Source organism: Haemaphysalis longicornis, unplaced genomic scaffold, assembly GCF_048455015.1.
Source record: "Haemaphysalis longicornis isolate Haplotype H1 unplaced genomic scaffold, Haemaphysalis longicornis Haplotype H1 scaffold_2, whole genome shotgun sequence".
NCBI classification, from domain to species: domain Eukaryota; kingdom Metazoa; phylum Arthropoda; class Arachnida; order Ixodida; family Ixodidae; genus Haemaphysalis; species Haemaphysalis longicornis.
Window position 1 is genome coordinate 138,182,158 of NW_027526295.1, and position 21,291 is coordinate 138,203,448.

A 21,291-nucleotide genomic window follows, 5' to 3' on the forward strand; every position below is an offset into this window, starting at 1 on the left:
TATAAGCCAATACCCGCTAAATCCCCATTTACACTATTCGGGGCTAAAAAATGGATATGGCAGCAACAGGTAAAACGGTATCACCAACGCTGAACACGCTCGTTACTTCAGATCCCTTTGCTGCAACATCTTTCCATTAAGTTGTAGACTTTCGGCGTGAAAGGCAGCCCATTGTTAATGCAACATTCTCACACGGACCATGGTTTTTAAGGCGACAGTCTTTCTTTGGCCAACCAAACGCGAGTATTTTCGTCTACCTGCCTGCCTGCCTGCCCACCGGTTCGTCTGTCTACCCGCCTGCCCGCCCGGTCGTCTGTCTGTCTGTCTGTCTGTCTGTCTGTCTGTCTGTCTAACTCGATTCCACCTCCATTCCAAGAAACAAGCGAAATAATGCTTGAAGACGGAGTAAATATACACAAGACCATACTAAACAACTACAACTCCTACCATGACTCATACATGTCCACATTACTCAGCTCAAAAAAACCTCTTTATTTTAATTAGGAATACACGTTGATTGGCTCTCATGATTGAGAATAAAAAACGATTAAAAATAAAAATCATTGGTCATTCGCTCTATGAAGGTGGTTGAGCTGTGAAGCTGCTATGTGGTTGGTAGAGCTCTTACTCGGTCTTCAGTAATCGCGTTATGTGTAACTGGACTCATTTTATGTAACTATGTGGTTACGCAGCATATCGTTTGTACATATACAGAAAGATACAAAAGGTGCTCTGTGTTTGAAAATTCCTCTTTTCCCCTCATTTATTTTGTCACGCATGTGATGATGGCATTGTGGTCACTGTGATACACCACTTATGGCTCCGAGGCGACGGTGGTTTGGTTATATTAGGCGCACAGTACGTCACTGACTACGTCATACATCCAAAGAGAGACATAGCTTCGACGCAAGCAGCGACATGCGTTTGCTTTTGTTGTTGGCTCGTTCTAACTTGGCTCTTTCACTCTTAAAATCTGGGGAATTTTTCTCCGCGTCGACGCCACGAAATCCTGGATACTAGCCATCGACAGCTTTGTGGTAAAACCTTGTCGAAGTGAGCTTGAATTTTCTAGCAGTGGTGCAGGCGCTGACAATCATCCAATGCCAAAGGATGTCATAAACACCCCTGCGTACGATAATTAAGACACAGTTTTGTAATGAATCCTGAACGGTCTGTATCTTCGATGAGCCCCGGCCAGTCGTTAGCATCGGTTTGCGAGAACTATTTTCCAGCTTTGACATTATGTCTAGTCGGTGCCGTCTTGTTATTATAGTCACTAGAAATTTGGCTAGTCTGTCATCCCGGCCAGTCTTGCATTGAAATGGTGGGTCGTCGCAGTGGTGAAAACGTGCGAAAAACAGCACACTGGTCGCCCGCAGCGCCCTCTAAGCGTTCTCACGGCACTTGCCATTGAGGTATTTTAATAAATAAATTGTTGTTCTTATTATTTTTGATTATAAGATTATTTATTCGCTGACTTACTCTTATCTGAATATTTTTTTTTCTATGAGGTAAATGAAAATATTAGCGTCGTATTTTTGTCCGTCGCTTTCAACTATGGTCGTCTGCACTCCGCAGTGAGCAGACGATCAGAAGCCTGCACAGGGTTATTTACAGTTTTAAAACTCTTCATCTAGCGTATTCAGTATGAAAATAACAAATAGCGTCAGAAAGAGCTATCAAAACAATTCCGTTTTTAGAAAAACGTTTCGGTTGCAAAAATGGCCAGTACATCGAGAAGGCGCTGCAGTCGACCGGTGTGCTGCTGACCGAAGATTTCATCACAAAAAGGACCCTGCTGAGTACCTCGGACGGCCAACCAGCCATATGTCTGGGGTCTAAATTGTTATCGCTGCTGCGGCTCCAGGCGCTGTACGCGGACGAAGGCCGCTTCCGGGCACGCTTCCTCCAGTGCGATACGAAAGCGTGATAGCTATATTACAGTGAATCGGAATATTATAGTTCACTGCAGCTATATGCACCCGCGTAAAACGCTGCCTCGGACATGCGGAAAACACTCGCAGGCTCAGTCGCTGCTTCCTGGCCATGGCAGCAAGAGCAGCAGAATGTTTGTCGTGTTCCGCAGTCAGAGCCAAGTTAAGTGTCCACTGGAGACCGGCCGTGGCTGAACAAACACACTTTCATGCCACAGAAGCGTTCCGAGTCAAGCAAAGCCGACAACAAAGCTAATAATCGTCTCCTGACTTTACATTCCGTGCTTGCGCCGGCGCCAGGTTCCCGCTAGGTTTTAGTGAACTGTGTGAACGTTGGAGCTTGCGTTACTGTCGTGCCCTTTCGTCGTATTCCCACTGGCTCCGTATCAGTTCGGTTTATTTTATTTAACCTCCAAGCAGCGTGTTCTACTCCCGCATCTGGGAGCAGCTGGGTTACGCAACGCTCAACTTCATCGCGCAGGACAACTTCTCGCAAGTTGTCATGAACAGCTTTGACAAATTGGTGACCTGGTGCTGATAAGGTTTTTCGATAGGATAAAAACGGCTAAGGTTATTATTAAATGTTTACGAATGTTAGCTTGTCTCCTTTAAAACGCCGCCGCAAATGAAAAATGTGCGGCCTACTCTTAGTATCCGTGGTGGCGCTGCTGCAGGCTTATGCGCATGACGTCGTAGCAGGAATTCATGCTAGCCCTGTGGTTTCAACTTCGAGTAAACTATCCTTCATCTCTCCCAAGGCATGCGCGAAACTGCGCGTGGCCGACTTTGCAGTAATAACGACTGCTGCGCATGTCGCTCCAATGCGTGAATCATGTTGGGTTGTAATTCTGAGTTGTGGGAACTTTCCTTGCGCAATAATTTCCAGGTCTGCTGTGGCCATCCTACTCCAGAGGCCACTTGAAGGAAAGGTCAAGATTGTTTGGACGCCGGCTCGCTCGACCACCGTGGGCAGCTCGACCACCCACGAAACCACCCCCAAATTTATCCCGCCGAGCGTCTTAAGGGTCCTCAGTAGAGGCTGCGTACCCTTTGCTCACTTACAGTCTAACCTCGTTATAACGAACACTGATATAACGAATTATCGGTTATAGCAAACTATAGCAAACTAAACAAAAACTTTAGTTCGTCAAACTTTTTTTCAGTGACACTTATTCTTTTTATAACAAAACCGGAACCCTCAGTGCCGCGCGAAGTAGCGGTTATAACGAAGAAATATTTGGTTCACGCGAGGCTTCGAACTCGATAGCTAGCTGACGAGTAAAGCGTAAAAAATTACACGAAGGGCGGAGCTAAACAACAGAGGCTAGCGCTACTTCCAACTGAAATTTATTCTTGAAAGCTTATTTCATTCCTAATTTATTCTTAAAAGCAGAAAGCAGTGCCGCTCACTGCTTTCTGCTTATTTGTATGTGTGTGTGCGGGGGGGGGGGGGGGGGGGTAGGGGAGGGCGGCGACGAGTGTGGGTTCGTTTTTGTGTTTTTGATGTAGTTTTCCTTTTTTGTTTTTTGTTTGGTTTTTGTTTAGTGTACCACGTGACACACAGTCGTCGGTTGCTGCCTGTCACTTATCTATACGTATGAGCATGAGCTGCGATCACGCGAGAAATGGTTATATGCGCTGTATAATATAATTTCGTGGTAGTGTGCGCACGTTTTCTGTATATATATATGGGCGTTTTTGAAGACTAAATGTCAATTGGAAGTAGCGCTTGTCTCTGTTGCCTCCCTCCGTCCTTCGTGTAATTTTTTGTGCTTTACTCGTCAGTCTTGCACTACCAACTAGCCCAGAAGTCCGTATTAATCGATAGTTAAATTTAAAAACGCAAAAACTCATACAGTAGCCTACCGTTTTTTCGGACTCCAAAAATTCGGGCTTGCTGGGCATTTCGGAATTTTCCTATGAACCGCCAGTTGTTGCATAGGTGTAATGTATATGAACAACGGATATTTCGAACAAAACGAAGCGAAAAGTTTGATTTTCTGGACAAAAGTTCCAAAGTTCTTGTGACAGAGCCATGACAACAAGGCGACGCGATTTTGAATCAAAACTTTGTGGCTATAGCTTCGGATTGGATGGGGATTCGCTTGACTCCCGCCGGGGTAACCAACTTTGATCTTTCTCGACATTTCGAGAGTTTGCTGCAGGGGACAGTAACATATTGTTGTGCGCTAAGTTAACGGATGACGAAGTTGTGCGAAAGTGACCGCGCTGTCGCAAAGCGACTCTGACTCCGACGAAGACACTTCCGACCACCCGCAAATGTCAACGCAAGACATTGCCAACGCTTTGGCGTTGTTGTCCAATGTTTACGACGAAAACCTGATGCTTGTAGGGATGTAAACATACGTTCCCACATGAAGGAGGAATTGAAAGAAAGGAACCATTCGCGACTTCTTCAGTCGTGTTCAAATGAAATAAAGTTCGTTTTTGCGACCCGCGGATCTGTCGGACTGCTCTTTTGTTCCGACTATTTTTCGTTCTCCTCTAGGTCTGAGAAATAGGTCGGCTACTTTATTTAGAAGATAAGAGTTTGTAAAAGTAGAAAAGTAGAAAAGGCCCTTTCGTGCGTGGACACTGTAAAAAACTTCATCCTGCAGTGCTGTGAAATGCCGCCAGACGAAGATCACATCCTTCTTCAAATAAATAAGAATGCAGGCCTGCTTTGCCAAACGAACTTTGTTTTGTGTTATTTCACATTGTCGTGTTACGGTCCATTTAGCTTGAAGTGCCACAAGCTAGATAAGGATTACCTGGTTTATAACGGGTTCGAAGCCTAGAATAATGCCTTTTAGTAGCTATGACTTTTGTGCGAGCCAGATTGCCGGTTTCTTAGAGTAGAGCTGATTTTTACCTCTACTGTTACAACGAATATCTAATATAACAAACTAATTTACTTTTCCTATACTACTTTGCTGTAACGAGATTCGGCTGTATCGGGAAATAAGTCGCGCATACGAATTTCCAACAAGGATAGCACCATTTCCGGCTCCTCGCAACGAACACTATTCCTCGCCGTACCTTATTCAACTTGCTCAATCTTACGGAGTCCTCCACGCTGCGTAACCTCTGCCACGGCTCGGGCACCCTGTACCACATGATATTGGAGTGTACGGACAACCCTAAGATTGACTGAACTACCCACCGTTCTCAGGAGCAGTGAGAGTAGGTCCAAGGAGCTGTCCAGCTATGGTCCCAGCTACCAGTTTTGGCTGGTGGGGAAACCCACGGGTAAAACTGCAGAATGCAGTTACAAATAAGACTTCGGCGAATTGATTTCAGTGTGCCTCCGAGCTGTACTTCAAAAGGTACATCAGAAGTTGTTGCCATCCAAAGTTCATGTGCCCTCAACAACTTCAGGGCTGACTTCAACGGAAAGCTGTTCATAGTTCGACCAAAGCATGTAAGAGTAAAGGAGTACAAGATTTGTTAGCTCAGTGCTTCCGTCAACATTTCTTTTGTATTTGTCCTGTTTGTTGCTAGCTCATCAGAGCTAACTTCATTAGTTATTTTGTGCTATTCTCTTTATATATCGCTAGTGTGCGCGTATACTTCAGTAGATCTGTTGGAAGATTTTGAGCAATGTGACAAAAATGTGAACGGTAAGCACATCAACAGATGAGCAACAAAATTTAAAATTTCGGGTTTTTACACGTCGACGTGTAAAAACATTCAGGCGAGGCGCAGTGGAGGACTTCGGATTATTTTGGATTACGTGGGGATACTTCAGGTGCGTCAACATCTCGACGCACGGCTGTTATCGTTTTTAGTCTCCATATGAAAAACGGCCACCGCGGCGGGGTTCGAACCCGCTTCCTAATACTACAACGCGTCTTCCAGCCACTGAGCCACCCCGGCAAGTGAGCTACCGAAGCAGCGCTACGTCTGTTTCTTGTCCATCGCTATTTAGGCGCTGATGCATGGGGTAGCAGACCAATAAATCTCACAGCTTCACAAAAAAAAAAAAAAACGAATAAAAAGCCAAATCAATTTCCCAGTGTTGAAATTCAAATGTTAGTGGTCTTAGTAGAGAGATTGCCTTACCAAGAACATTAATGCCCCCACAATTTCTTCTCACGAAAAGAACGGCAGCAGAGGAAGTATTCCCGGGAGATTGGTTAACTCCGATGGAGAAAGGAAGTATAGAAAAGCAACAAGTTTTGCGGAACGAATTTAAACGCGTTTCCAGCGAGGGCGACGCCCCAGACTACACCCCATGCTGATACGCCGACGCCCTGCGGAGACTCAGTAACACGTCCAGCGTCTCAGCCTAAATTACAGACGCGTACGCAAAGGGCGAACCCCAGGATAAAGCGCGCCGAAACTTCCGATAGGGAGAGCGGGAAGTGGAACGGCCGAAGGGAAGGAGTCGAGCGGGAGGACAGCGGCGGCGAAAGAGAGTAAAAAGAACACGTCCCACGGGGATGGCACGCGCATGCGCGCACCGAGTCCGCGCAGGCGCGCTTCGCAATCGAACGGACCAACCGCGGCTAAGGGCGTCGCGTTTAAAACAATCGGGAGCCCGCCGGGTGGTGAACAGCTGGGTGTCTCCTGGACTGTCTCGGACGGCGCGGCGATGTCAGCGGCGGCTGGATGCGGTGGACGCGGCGCGCGCGCAGTTCTTGTCCTGTCGCTTGTCGCGTGCGTGCTGGTACCACCGCAAGCGGGACAGGCGGATGGCCGAGCGGCGACGGGGGACCCGTGGTCACCGCCCGCCACCGACTGGGACTTGGTGGACGACGCGCTGTCCGTGGCCGAGGGAAGCGTGGCAGCGCTGGGACAAAGGATCGAGCACTTGTACGAGGACATCTACATCGGGCTTGCCATGGTTGTGGGTAAGCGGTTTGGCCGGTTACTTGGGAGGAGACGTTCCCCGTCTAGTTGGTCCACACTTCCGGTGGAAGAATGGCAAATTGGGATGGTTGGTGCATATTCATGACGTACAAGGCAGCACAAGCTAGACAAGAACAAAAGAAAAGACAATCGCACGGTGCGGAACCCCACTGGAATTTTATTAGAAAGGAAACACATATAGCCGCAATTTAGGTGTTGGAATGGCGGTTATCCGGTCGTCTTTACGCCACTGTATGCTTTTTGCGAGCTTTAAACGAAGTTGTCGTCGCCGTTGAGTGATGACAGATGGCGGAGCAGGCGAAAACAATGCGTTATTTTCGTGGATTATTGCAGAAAAGGAAGTGCGGTTTAAATCAGCGGCGTCATCAACCAATAAATGTCGGACGTGTTTGAAATGAAATGCGCTGACCACGTGGCGGACGGAAAGAAAAGACACCAGACAGCGGAGCAGTGTGTGCCGTTGTTAGCGCATCTACGTCTACCTATATCAGACCAACTGGCTGTCAGATTGCTTTGATCAACTTTGGAAATGAAACAAGGAGGTCACGGAACGCTGTTAAAGTGTATCAACATCTTTCCTTACTCGTAAGTGTTTGCTGTTGCCGAAAAAAGAAAGCGCGAAGAACCGATAAACGTCGCTATTGGCAACTGTGACTCGGTCTCGCGGATGCCCTGTCAAAGTTACCGCTTCTGATGGAGGGGAGCATCCGTCACAGTACAAAGTAACACCTCAAGTTGGCCGTGATATAAAGCTCGTTTCACAATGAACGCGGGGCGCAAATCAGCCAGGCTGTAAACTGTATCCACTCATTTTCGCGCGGTACGCGCTATCGCTTCGTGATTCTTTTGATCCGGAAACCTTTTTTCTTCGGACGTGTTCCTAAACTCGGCGATAAAAACAAAATGACCTGTAAGCCTCGAAGGTACCAGAACTTGGAGGCATGGCAATACAGAAAGCTAATAAAAACAATAAAAACAAAATGACAAAAAAAAAATCCAGGTGATGCGCACAAACAGCCGTGGCGCACATCATAACCACGTGTATACGCACGGAGGCGTATACACGTGGTTGGGTCTGTGCGAGAGGGGGTGCTCGATTGTTGGTGCGCTGCAGTTGAACGCGTGTTATAAGACCAAGTAACAAGCACACGCATAGGAAGAGTGGGAAAACAGCTTTGAATGGTCTACGGTGCATGTGAGTGAGCTAGAAAAACGGCATTATGGTACATGGCAGAACGGATTGATACATGTACGTCAATACAAGTACGCGATCTGTAGCTACCGGTTCGCGGGCCCTTTGCCACAGGGCCAGTGAACGGGTAGTGCAGGTAAAGGCTGTAATACATGTGCTAGTACATATTAATCGATTATAGAACCGGTTGTATATCCTGTTCAAAAGAAAATAGCACGTAGTTTATAGATAAGCTGAAGTGGCGGAGGACCAAAATTATCCACCGTTTGTGTAATGTATCCGGGTGAAACGTCAAACGAAGAGGGGGGGGGGGGGGGGATTACAGTTTTCCGCTCGTTGTGTTTCACACAAATGTACAAGGCGCTATTGATGGAATCAGGGAAGTAGAAACAGGCGAATTGCCATTTTTATGCCCTCATATTGACGGTTGCCTTTCCTTCTCTTTCTCTATCTCTAGTGAGAGCAGGTTACTGACGTTTCGGCAAGTGGACTTGCCTTCATCAGAGTAGGTGATGGCGTTACTTTACACTGCCATATACGGCAGAGACAGCACAGGAGAAATAAAGGGGGTATACAGGGGCCTATCCTTACATTTGGCCCGTGATCGTGGGGACAAGAGTTTATACATCGGGGAAGCAAGAAAAAAGGAGAGATAAAGTACTTTTTTAACTTGGGATTTGTTTTTGCAAGTGTAAAGCTTGGTTAGGAAACAATCTGGGCAAAGCAATAACTAATTCGAGCTAAATCACAGCAGGCTTAGCATTCCTGTTTTTAAATAGCAGGTAACATGCTGGAAACAAAACCGTGTAGAAGAAACACGGTCGGCGAAGCGTTAGGAACATTTTAATTTCGACGGCGCTTCCTCCGCGTAGTACGAAAGCAACAAAAACCATATAGATTGCTGTACGTTTCCTGTGTGCGTCCAGGTTTTGCTTTTTTAAAACGGCCTTCATTATTTTCAGTCTATTTTGCTTCCGAGTGGCGACGAATCAGCCTTTCGGTAACGTCAGCAGTCATTTGTTTCTCTGATCGGCAAGGTTTTTAGCTTTTTGGCCGAAGCCATGCCGAGCCGTTAGCTTGTCGAATGCTCGAACATTTCGTCTAAAGTTCCATGGAACGAGCAGCCGATAGTCGTACTTGAACACACCATAAAAAATGAGAGACAGGAAAAGTAATATATTAAAGGAGTAACCCATTGTTCACGGTTGATTTTGCTGAATTCGCATTTTTGCCTCCAAACACTTTCACGCCTTCCCCTCCCGGGGCAGATAACCGACGTCTTCATATATTAGAGCTGCACAGCGCGCACGCCCCTGGCGACAGAGCGCGAACACGGGGATTGAAGTTGTTAGTGGTCGGTTTAAACAGAGCCTATTTTTGCATAATGTATACGCTCATGTCCTTTGCAAAAGGAGTGGGATTAAAGTTTTATTAGACAGAGCGTCGAGTTTCCCGTACAATTGGTTCCAGACACCCACGTGCGGGGTTGTCAGCAGGGAATAATTCATTCCTTGGGGCATGAAATGAAAGCAACAAAAGTTGCTCCAAGCAAAAAAAAAAAAAAACAAAAACAAAACAAACACCGCAATATATGGTGAAACGGGAGACATATTGCCGTCTGCACGTGTGGCGAGGAGCAAGGAATAGTTTTTTTTTTGCCGTTGTGTCGCATGTGTCTACGTCATTAAGAAAAAATGGCAGTATCTGCTGGTCTCGTTGCAAATGTCGACGAAAGACGATAGTGGACTGGCGCCCCTGCAAACTAAATACTCCCTTTCTCTTTCCCGCTCACCCCATGCTGTTCCTCTCCCGTCTCGTTCTTCCCAAGATAACAAGCCAGAGGTTTGCTTAAGTCAATTTAAATTCACCAAGTTCCACTGCTCCAAGTCTAGTGCCTCGATGCCAGCGCTGCCGTAGGGTGGAGACGCGCGTGAATCGAGGCAACCTACTACAAAGTTTATAGAACTACGTTGCCCTACTCCACGAGCGCCTCAAGGGGAACATGGAATCTATCTAGTGGAACCTTTTGTTGGTGTTGCCATTTGATTTCTAATTATGCCGCCAGGAGCTATAGTAGCGCGGGTAACAGCAGGCGGCGGTTTTCTGCAGTTGAGGTAGTATTACGTTTGCTACCGCAAAAACCAAACCCCCATAATCTTACGCATTAAGAAAAGGGCCCGAGTGACTGACTGACTGACTCATCAACGCCCAGCTAAAGCTGGTAGGTCTAGATACTTAAAATTTTGCGAGTATATTTGCGTAAAAGCGTAGGTACGGGATTTTCGGAAATTTCACTCGTAACCAAGGAAAAGGGCAAAATTGTGTTTTCATAAATTCCTGAATATCTCAGTCACCCGCTCGCATATCGAAGCGCTTTTTGGTGATATGTCTAGCCTTTAAGAATATCTAAAAAGTAGTCGTAGGATTTCGCCCTAGCCAACACTTTCGAGGTGATATCGCCATTTCGGACTAAAATGGGTGTTCCTAAAGATTCTCCAATGAATCTTTCACTAATTCCTTTATCCAATTCATTTTGCTAACACATGTTACTCATACAAATGCACAAAACCAATTTTAAAGATTTCGCTCTGCGATGCCGGTAAAAGGGTCAAATTGTTCTGTACAAATGACACGCCTGACGAGCTGAAAAGTCCTAAATGGTGATGTCCACCCCTGGCGAAGTGGCTGGCTCAAACGGCTTCAAATCTCATGAGGACATTGTGATTACGGTGTTGCAGCTCAATGTTGGGGAAAAGTTTAGAAGTTACACCAAGGAGAGATTGACAAGCGGTGAAAATAGTTTTAAGATACTAATTTTTTATAGCTTGCCATTTGCGATATTGAACTGGTTTTTGTTGATATAGGCAACCTATTCAGGTATCTAAGCACTGCACTACAATATTTCTTCATGACACCCACCTAATAGAGCAATCAGGATTTCGGGAAGACGGTGTGTTTTTACACATTCCTCAATAATCACACAGCCTGTTGATATATCCAATTCTTTTTTTTTAAATGGTGCCAATAAAGTTGCCCAAAAATGCATTTGAGGATTTTCTCCTAATATGCGGATAAAAAGGCCAGCGAGATTTCTAAATTCACATCCCGTTCGACGTGAAATTCGATTAAATTTTCCCGAATTTGCATAGCGCTCGCGCTCTGTTGGTACTTTCTGCAACCACGCGCCTCCATAGTAGCCGTGTCATATATCATAAAGCTGTGTTCGATGAGCATCGTTCATACCTGCGTCGATAACACTTCCCATGGGTAAAAATACCTTCCCTCACCCAGTCCGCCTCCATTGTTTGCTCCGGTCTCAACTACCTGCCGAATGCCAGTTCTGTTTACAACCCGTCACTCTGCCTTATATCTTATTAGAGTGCAAGCAAAGCCCAAATGTCCCCTCTGTTTCATCCCCATTCCCACCACTAATCTGTAGAAAAAACTTGGTGACCAGCAGCGGTCTGGTTGTCCAGACACTTTTGGCCTCCAGAGCAAGGGCTGTCCGCTCATCACGTGGCTGCCTGGAAAGGGAACCACCCCCACTTCACCGGCTTAATAAAACGTTTTTTCTCACTCACTCACTCGCTTGAGCGCACGGTATTGGTGCGATTTGTTTAGCGAGAGTTGCAGTAATGCACGAGCTCCAGACGTTTCCCATTACCACGACACGCCTCCGTTGGAGCCCATGTATAAAAGCAAGCAGGAGTTCTATATTGTGTACAACTTCCTGATGAACTAGATAATTATGACAACTAACAAATAACTTAACACGTGTTATGCCCATTAGTGCCATTATTATAATGGCTCCCGGGCATCGCCGGGTACTACCACTAGTTGTTTTTTTAATAATGGAACACTGCAAATAGCACTTATGTATTTATTTCCGGCCTTATATATTCGTAATGTCCTGCTCTTCTTCAGCAATGTTGACAGGTATGAACATTTGGCTGTGGGTGTATAAGACTATTGCGCAGCTTCTGCTTCAGTTTGGCCGGGTCGTTGGGAACTTGTGTGATGTTTTACCTCGTTTCCTCTGTAGCACATTGCGTATATACTGTGCCCCGTCGACCCGTGTAGTAGCTAACTACACCGGGTCCTAGCTGTAACTAATTTTAATAAATTCTCTTTCAGACATACAGATATACAGACACACCGAAATTTCTGTGTTTAAGTAGCCCAAGAAAGACTATCGTCTCTAGAAAGGCGTCTTTCTGTCAGCCACGTTTTTTTCTGCGTGGGCTTTGGCCTGATGTGTTTGAGTTTATCCTGCATGATTAAAGAGCACAGGGAGCAGTACGCGTCGTCTTGGGCTTACCTTGCAACCAACTCAACTGACGCTAGTTCCCGATACTGTCATTTGTGCGATGCCTATAAATTAATCCAATAGTTGCGGTTTCGCTACAGCAACGACAAAAAAGACAGCATGTGTGAAATCATCGGTGCGTATAATTTCTTTTGTTTCGCCGTGTTTTTGCCCCACAAAGCGCGATTAGGATTTGACCCGACGTAAACGATCTTCGCTATGAGATCGTTTTTGTCGTATTGGCTGTTTATAAGGTCCAAGTAGGAAATTATGCAGGCCCTGCTGTTTTCAGGCAGAATTGGCTGATGGCCGTCACCGCGAGGATTTGCCGTTCAGGAATAATGTTGTGAATTTTCTGTCGGGTGCTGTCTGGTACGAAATCCGTGTGGCGAAGTAAATTTGCATTCGATAGATGCAGCTGAGCAGGTATCCCTAACAACCACTAAACATGCCACCATTGCGACTTATTTGGGCATTAAAACTAATTACGCTCCAATGCCAAACTACAGAAGTTTCCTTCAAGGTTGGTTTCAACTGCTTACGCTTTTTACTCACCGCGGTGGCTAAGTGGCTATTGCGTTATGCTGCTGACCCCAATGACGCGTGTTCGATGGCGGCTGCGGTGGCTGCCTTTCTGGTGCAGGCAAAAACCGACATTGCCCATGGGTCGAGATTTCGGCGCATGTTAAAAATCCCCAGGTGGTCAAAGTTAATTAGGAGACGTTCACATGAACTGCCTCATAACCAATCCCAGTCGAAAAAGACAAGCAAAATTTCTGTCGTTTGTCGGATTTTGGCGTGTCGTACTGACGTCCTGTCGTATTCTTGTCGTGTGGTGATTCTGGTGTTATGTCGTGTGTCGTATTCCTGTCCTGATATTGATGCTCAGTCATGCTGAATTCCTGTGGTGTCGTGATCCTGATATTCCATCAGTAGTGGCACATGATTTGAATGTCATTGCCTACTGTGAAGAGTAGCGTAAATGGCAGTTCCGTTGTGATACGGGAATGTTTGTCGTTGAGAAGATCGACTTTGTCGTTACGACAGAAATGTGTGTCGTTAAAACAGATGGATTTGTCGTAACAACAGGACTTCTTTTGTCGCAACAAAACTTTTGTCGTACGACGGAAATTGTTCTGCTTTTGCGGTATTCCTGTTGTGATTTTAGATTGGGCAGGTGTACCTTCGGTGCGTTAAACCCCACAATCAATCAACTAAAGTTCGCATGTAATTTCCAGGACGCACGTATAGACTTTAAAGGGACCCTGAAAACTTTTCGACGATGGCTTTCACTCTTTCCCTCCGGCTTGTAAACACTGCTCAAGCTGTACTTACGGGCGACAAAAAGCGACACTGAGTGATTTGCTCGTCGCAGCAGATACGCTTCTTAGTTTCTGTTTTACTTTTGTGGATATTTTGTAAAGGTTGTTAAAATGCATTCATTGCTGCAGCTGGGAAACAATAAGAACTAGGAGGAAACAATGAGAAAAGGAAGGGCGTACAGGGAACCGGACACGCAGAGCACGCTGGTGGAGCTCCGAACGCAAAACTGTGCCTGACTGATTTACGGCGATCGATCGCAGTTGCCGTATAAATAATTTAAACCTCGCTGTACAAAACCTGAGCACCAGACGGACCAAATTCATCTTGTTATTGAAACCAGGAGCATTCTAACCTCTTATCATTGCCCTCGGACAACTCTCGAGTTGTGGGAGAAAACGCAATGCAGCTTCGACAAACACGGGTAAGCGACTCAATGCAAAGCCGGCGCGGTGTTGCAACGATAGATTATTCGGCTCCCGAAGGTGCAGCTTCCTCCTCCGCCTTAAAGCGGCTTGAGAGACGCCCAAAAGCTGGGGAATATGCTTTTAAAGCCTCTTCGAATTTCCGTGTTTCGCCCCCCCCCCCCCCCCCCCCCCAGGAAAAACAAAAAAGAAGTGGGGAACAATAAACACTCGAGCAAGGCTATGACAGGTTTAAAGCCAATATAAAATTGTGTTCGCTGGAAAGTATTCTGGTCGCCTAACGCCCCCCCCCCCCCCCTCCTCCACCTTTTACCCTAAAAAAATATCTCGCTTTATGGCCGAACCATAGGTGAACAGGTTCAGCCAATGCACGCAATTTTGTACACACCCACCCGAACGTCACTTCCTTCCGTAACCTCGCTTGCTCATCACCGTGAAAGTGAAGCACGTTTTGGTACTACGGCGTGCATCGACCTGTAACGACGGGTTCTTTGGTGTAGAAAGCTGAAAAAATTGCTCGCCCGTCCACATATTGGGGCTCCGCTGTTTTGATGTGGCTTTGTGTAAAGCTAGGTTGCAAGTTTTCATCGGCTCGATTGCTCGCAGTAATTGAATTATCTTCCATGAAGCCTGGGCAAAGGTAAGGTATAGCGGATCGCGCAGTCGGCGGAGGCGGGCGTAAGCGAAGGCAGCGAAACGTGATTCCCAGTGTTGGCGAAACTGATTCCGCGCAAGACGTCGCCGCCGGCGTTCCTGGAAATTCACGGAAATTGTTTTGAACGGCTACAGCTGCCTACTGTAGAAGGCGGCAGGCGGTTGAAGGACTTGACGCAGGATCGTTCTTTATCATTTCGGTTTCGTCCCGGATGAAGACAGGCAGAGGCCGTATTCCCGAAACATTTTGCACCGAAGCTGTGTATGCGTAGGATCCAGCAGATTGCCCCTGAAGACAGACCCAGCTTAATTTTCAGCGTACGCGAAGCAATTATGAAAAACACAAGCAAGGTCCTAGGCCCTCCATATTTTTATATAAGACGCTCACATTGAACCTTAAGAAGTCTCTTCTCAGCAATGCACCTGGGTTGGAAGGCAGATCCGACTTTAGAGAGATCGGCGCAAGCTTGGTTTTAGATGCGAAGTATCTCATGGCCGGGGCTATGTCCCTCCGTTGTCGTTGTCGTTGTTGTTGCGCCGTCCACACCCCCACTGCGCATGCTCGGCTTGCTGAATGCCCGGTGGTGTCTTACGCTTTAATGGCTCTTGGAGCGACAGTGTTGCCGGTGTCTTCGTGGGCCGGCACGAGACGAGCACGCTTCCCTTTAAGGGCTCCTGGAGGGACAGTGTTGCCGGCGTCTTCCTGGGCCGGCACGAGACGAGCACGCTTCACGCGCCTTCGACGTTTCATCGCCGTCGGCAGCGGCGTGCGTCGGCGAGTCTCGGCGGGCCGTGATTACAAGCAGCCCACAACCATCCGGGGAGCGTGCATCGACCTCATCTTCAGCAACTTTAGGGTTAATCCACTACCACAGCCCTTGACTTTATTTACATTTCACAGACCATAAGGCGGTCATAATCAAAGGGGAACGCCAACCACAGCTCGACGTCACCTACGTTGAACATGATGATGATAATGCCTAAATAAAGACAAACTCATACCACGTACAACGTCTCTTTCTCTCTCTCTCTCTCTCTCTCTCTCTCCCTTTAATGCCTATCTACTCTAACACCCCCCCACCCCCCCTCCAATAAAATTACACCATCTTCCCTTAGGGGAACCCTGAGTAGTATGCGAAACAGGCATGGGGTCAACGCAATTTCTCATTTCGTAGTTCCGGTAAGTGAAAAGTGTGGTAGTTACCATGGAAACCAAACGGTAAATATAACGGTAGCTGCGTACCTCAACCTCACGGAAACGACGAATTGAAAACTAATTGGCACTTGAATCGACCACCAGAAAGATGGTGTAATTATTTTGTAAGCTGGCTTTCCTGCATTGCGCATTGCACAGTGAGGCATTGCCATCTGCGGAAGGGGTATGGTTACAGCCACACTTTATACACCTTTCCGCCGCCATTGCCTCTTCACCGAGTCACGCATACTAATCGCCACGCGCAGCGTCTCTCTACCTCCTGACGCTGCGCAATGCAGCGCGCTCTTCGGTGGCCACCAGTGCGGTGCACCAGAGCCTGCGCCGTGATTGGCGTAGCCGCGCTATAATAAAACGTCATGGTCTTTACCCACCAATTGTGTTGGACCGTAGACTGTGACGTAGAGATCGCGCCACTGTCCTTATAATTCAACGAAGCGAACCGCCAGTGTAGCTAAACACCAACACTGCAAATTCCGCCAGAGCGCCCGTTTCGCTGGACGTCCTCTTCACAGGGTGGGAGCGCTGTGAATTTTTTGTTAAAATCTGAGGAAGTGTGGCCATTTTTATTAAGACTGCAATAAATAACTCACTGAGCAAAAAAACTTTACCATAACCTCCTAAAGGAAGTTGAGGGAAACGCGAAATCTTTGACGTCAAAAGTGAGTCAAAAGTGCGTCCACCCTTCGCTGAAAGTTCATCCGATCAATCGTCAAACCTTCAGATACCCGAATCGCAAACGAAGAAGGAACCCATGCCGCGACTTTTCGCGCTCTAACTAAACGCGTCTACGAGTGACCTAAATGTACACTGGAACGTAGTTTATTCGATAAAGGTAGGCTATTGTACCCCTTTTGTATAATCAACGCGTGCATTTTCACGCACGCGTTGTGTGTCCAGAGATCTTATGACGGGTTTTTGGTCGACCAACCGGTCTATGGGGAGTTGCATCAGTTTTTATACAGGGCGCCGTCGGTCCCACTAGGAAAGTTTTCGCTTTAAAAAGCCCGCGTCGGCGGCGTCTGTGACTGCAGTGAAACGGCTCCTAAACTCACGTGGCTACGAACCGTCCATAGCGCGTGCTTCGAAGTCTTAGATCACAACGGCGGCGTTGCTGGACAACGTCTGCTCACGCGGAAAGTCACGCGGAAAGCGTAGAGTGACTCGGGTGGTGGCTGCAGCCACCATTCGGCGTCCGGCGGCGCGACAGGTCATCAACCACGCGTCGCGCTGGCTTTTCCCACCGGAGCGGCCCAGCAGAAACCACCAATCCAAGTTACTCGGCTCGGCAGTAGAATTTTCAACGATGTGGTCCAAATGATTCCAACCTACAGCCGGCACAATAACGCAGAAAGTCTACAAAATAACCGGCAACGACTTCGTCGGAAAGCTGAACAAGAGGCCCAGCAAAACTCGAAAACATTACTCGAAGCGGAAAAAGCCGAAGCAGCAGTCAGTGGCGTTCAATGGGACATCACTGTTTTCGCATTCATAAACCATGAGAAGTGCTGGGGTGTGATCGGATTTGTTTCGGGTAGTGTACCGAAGCTCGCTTGCGAATCGGCTCCAGCGCTCGACAGCGGGCCAGGCGGCCGCACCATCGGACTTCCCAAAAGAGCCTAGTCCGTAAGCGTCAGTGCTGCGCTGAATAATCAATTGCTATCAGTGATGGGATGTGCACGCATCCAATGCCTGACGGGCTTTATGCTCGGCTCGCTCGGTTACATGCAGGAAGCCAGCTTCCCGTTTTTTCCCGTTCTCTCCTAACATGTGGGCCTAACAACAGTTCTACAAGAGAAGGCACAACTGGTTCATTTCGTCCGATCTATCTGCGTCCCGTCGCCTCGTTTCGCTGTCGTGAATAATCGAGCCACCAGGCCTCTATGTAACGCCACAGAGACAGTTGAATGGTTTATGAATGAAGTTTTGCGAGATTTGAAGTGGGAGATTTGTCTTTGCAAGCGCGCTGGCGTTGCGAGAGTAGGACACACATTCGACGGGCATGATCGGCCATTCTCGAATTCCTTTAAAATGCCGGCTATAAGGTTCAACTAAAAAATCTAAATTTTGTGAGCGTCAGACGCTGGTTCTATGCGTATGCAAAACAAGCCCACCTATGACTATGACAGAAAATACCAGAGAAGGGGAGGTACACAAGCAAAAACGAGAAGGCATATGGCGCAACCACCAATGAAGTCGACTTTTGCATGTGGCAACTTCTCTGCGGCCCAAATATTGGGGACGAAAAGTAGGGGGGGGGGGGGGGAGCAGTTCTCGCTCGCACGGTTACTCTCAGCAAACAGGATTTCGGACCGTGAAAAAGAACACGGGGAAAGGATAGGGGGGGGGGGGGCGGGACGGCAGTAAGAGTTGTTGATTTATGACGGGGTAACACAGTGCGCCTACCAACACGCCAACAACTTTGCGACTTCTTGATTTTGGTGAGAGAGGCTGGCAGGCTTCTCGCAATGCCGCCGCACTTCGGCATGTAATATCCAAATCACCCGCGGGACACTTCGTGCTTTTCTCTTTTCTGTCGGTGTTGTCAGCACCGAAGGATGCGTGCTCCGCGAGCCGTAGGTCGCAAATTCACGGGTGATTTCTTTTCATGGTTCAGTATACAGAGGAAAACGTCTTCATCTAACGTCTTGCGTAAGTTACTGTACGGTTGGCATGTTGAAATTCGCGCCAAACCAACGCACGATCCGTTGCCTAACTTCTGCTGGGGAGAAACGCAAGGCGAGCTTGTAAAAAAAGAAAGCCGATTATAGACGCCCACGCGGGGCTTCAATAAGAGCCCGTTCATCACCATTGCCCCTCTATTCGGCATTGGAGCCTTGGCAAAGCCTGTGAGACAAATGCAACGCCCAACTGCAAATTATTGCTTTTACGGAAGCGTAAACCGATCTTTCAAAGCCCAATTTATTCATGTGTTCTAGTCGGATACTTTTTTGTTAAGTCCGTATCAATGGCAGCTAAAAACACGCTCCACCTCAAACAATAAGAAAAGATAAACAAACATCCCGCGCGGACATCCTCCTTTTAGATAAAAAGAGGAAAAAAGAAACATTATAGAGGCCACAGTGATTGATCTAAAGCTAAATTAAGAGCATGCAATGTCGGGAGGGAGGATTTGCCCTGTAGGACGCCTTGTGCGGCATTCGCGCACTCCCAGTGGATTCGAATAGCAAGATTGCCTGTGCTCCCAATACAGCGCTTTCCATCTTGTTAACAAGTGTGGCGACAGGGACAACTGGTTATTAAACGCTGGGCGTGTTGCGTTGGCGACGCCGAGGCGGGAGAACGATAAATAGCCGTTGGGTAGTAGTACCAACAAAAACGCCAAACTGTTGTCCGAGCAGCGCGGGTAAACGGAAAATAAAAACAAAATTGCTGACGTGCATTCCTCGTAAAAGAGAGCGAAAGTGCTTGCAATGCGTTTGTTTCTGTCTTAAATTGTTCTGAGGTTAAACAAAGAAGCACCCAAATTCAAAGTCAAGAATTAGTAGTTCTTCACACGTTACGGGCGTGACACGTGAAACCGTACAAGGAAGTAATTCAATTAAAGCTATAAGTGAGGCGTCCAGTTACCAGTGCAATTAAGGTAAAATGCCCCGGAGAATGGGCAAAATATGCACATACAGAGAAAGATATCAGGAATAAACACTTCGTGGAGCCCTAAAATAGGAAGTCGGCTTGGAGAGGTTCGTCTGTCTAATGTTTCCAGAACGCACCCCAGCCTTCGGCAATGACGACCTACGTTCAGTTAGGCGGGCAAATATTGATCGCCTCAATGTTTGTCGAAGTCGAACCTGAGCGGTGTACGATAGTATCATATACTCAGCTGAAGAGGCGTGATGTGATTATATACCTTACAGGCACCCCTATAGGCGGCGTTGGTTGTGGGGTGTTGACCGAATTCTAGTCGTTCGGTGTAATTCTAGTCGTTTGCTGTAAACTTTGTCATCCTGCGTTGGGATAAATACACCCCGTATCACCCTGGCTACGCCCCGTAATCACCCTGGCTACGCCCCGGATTATACAGGGTGCTCAAAATTAAGTCGACAGATTTTTTTTTTTAAATTAGGCGCTTACGTTTACGTAAAGACCGGACACAGAATTAGGTGGTAATTATTGATGTCAGTGGCTTAATTAACTCAAATTGAATAAGTAACTTTTTATTGGCTGCAGTACGCAGTCATGCTTGTATTGAAGAGTTAGACGCGATCGTGTTTCTACGCAGTTTCATTTGGCAGAATCCTTCTAGTGCATCCGTACTACGAGATCCGTACTGCGAAGTTTAATTGCCGTTTGCATGATTACGCATGCTAGACAGTGAAGACCAGCGGGTTTCTGATAGCGGTTCCGAGTACTGCAGATTGCGATAAATGCCAGCCAAGACTGAAAGGGTGCCGGTTATTACCTTTGCCTGTGCCTCCACCCCGTTGGCATACCAGACACCGTACAAAGCAGGGACGTAACAAAAGGGGGGAGCATGCCTCGGGTTCTCATTGCCTTGCATGCGTTAATCATGCGAAAGGCAATCAAACTCAGCAGTTCGATATCTCGGAGTACGGATGCGCTAGAAGAATTCTGCAAAATGAAACTGCGTAGAAACACGATTGCGACCAACTTTTCAATACAAACATGCCTGCGTAGTGCATCCATTAAAAAGTTAATTATTCAATTTTAGTTAATTAGGCTACCGACATCAATAATTACCTTACCATTTTGTGTCCCCCGGGCGCATAACGTCACTGTAGAGGTGGTCTTTCTGTACATCTTAGCGCCTTATTTAAAAAAAGAAAACTGTCGACTTAACTTTGATCGCCCTGTATATAGAACTGAAGAACACGCTGTTTCGCTTCTGTTATTTGCAGTCAGGAAACCCAACGGGGCGTGGGATGCTGGACATGGCTGGCTGGAGGGGAAGGCCTCATGGCGCAGAGAACTTCGGTAGACCTCTTGACGGGAGCCAGGCGGAAAGTGCGGGTAGAAGAAGCAAACGAGGCGTGTTGATGAGGCGACTGGGTGGTTTTCGTTAGCCTCCGCGGCCGCGACCCCGAGGCGATGTCGCCGGCTTAGGATGAGGGCCTTGTCACCGGCGTTCCTTCAGGGAACACCGTGTGATTTACGGTGGCATCTGCTCCGAGCGATCCGGTTTAGTCTGTGTACGCTATGATGGGTTTTCATTTTCTTTTCTTAAAATATGTCTTGATGGTAATAGAAGCTGGTTTCAGCACTTTTTTTTTATTTCACCGAGGACTATTATTCTTTTTCTTGGGTGTACGGTTCGGAGACCGTAGGATCTGTCAGTGGTTGATCACGGAATTGACAGATATCGGTCGCCTGCTTACGAGAAAGAAAGAGATAAA

At 47.2% G+C, this 21,291-nt stretch overlaps 1 protein-coding gene across 1 annotated transcript in view; it reads left to right on the forward strand.

Annotated features, from left to right (window-relative positions):
• Positions 1–6,460: 6,460 nt before the first annotated feature.
• LOC144169265 (UPF0764 protein C16orf89 homolog) overlaps positions 6,461–21,291 on the forward strand; it is a 185,903-nt gene continuing 171,072 nt past the window's right edge. The window contains exon 1 of the mRNA XM_077698332.1: positions 6,461–6,787. Coding sequence (XP_077554458.1) covers positions 6,529–6,787 — 259 coding nt within the window. The 5' untranslated portion in view covers positions 6,461–6,528. The remainder of the gene's footprint in view (positions 6,788–21,291) is intronic.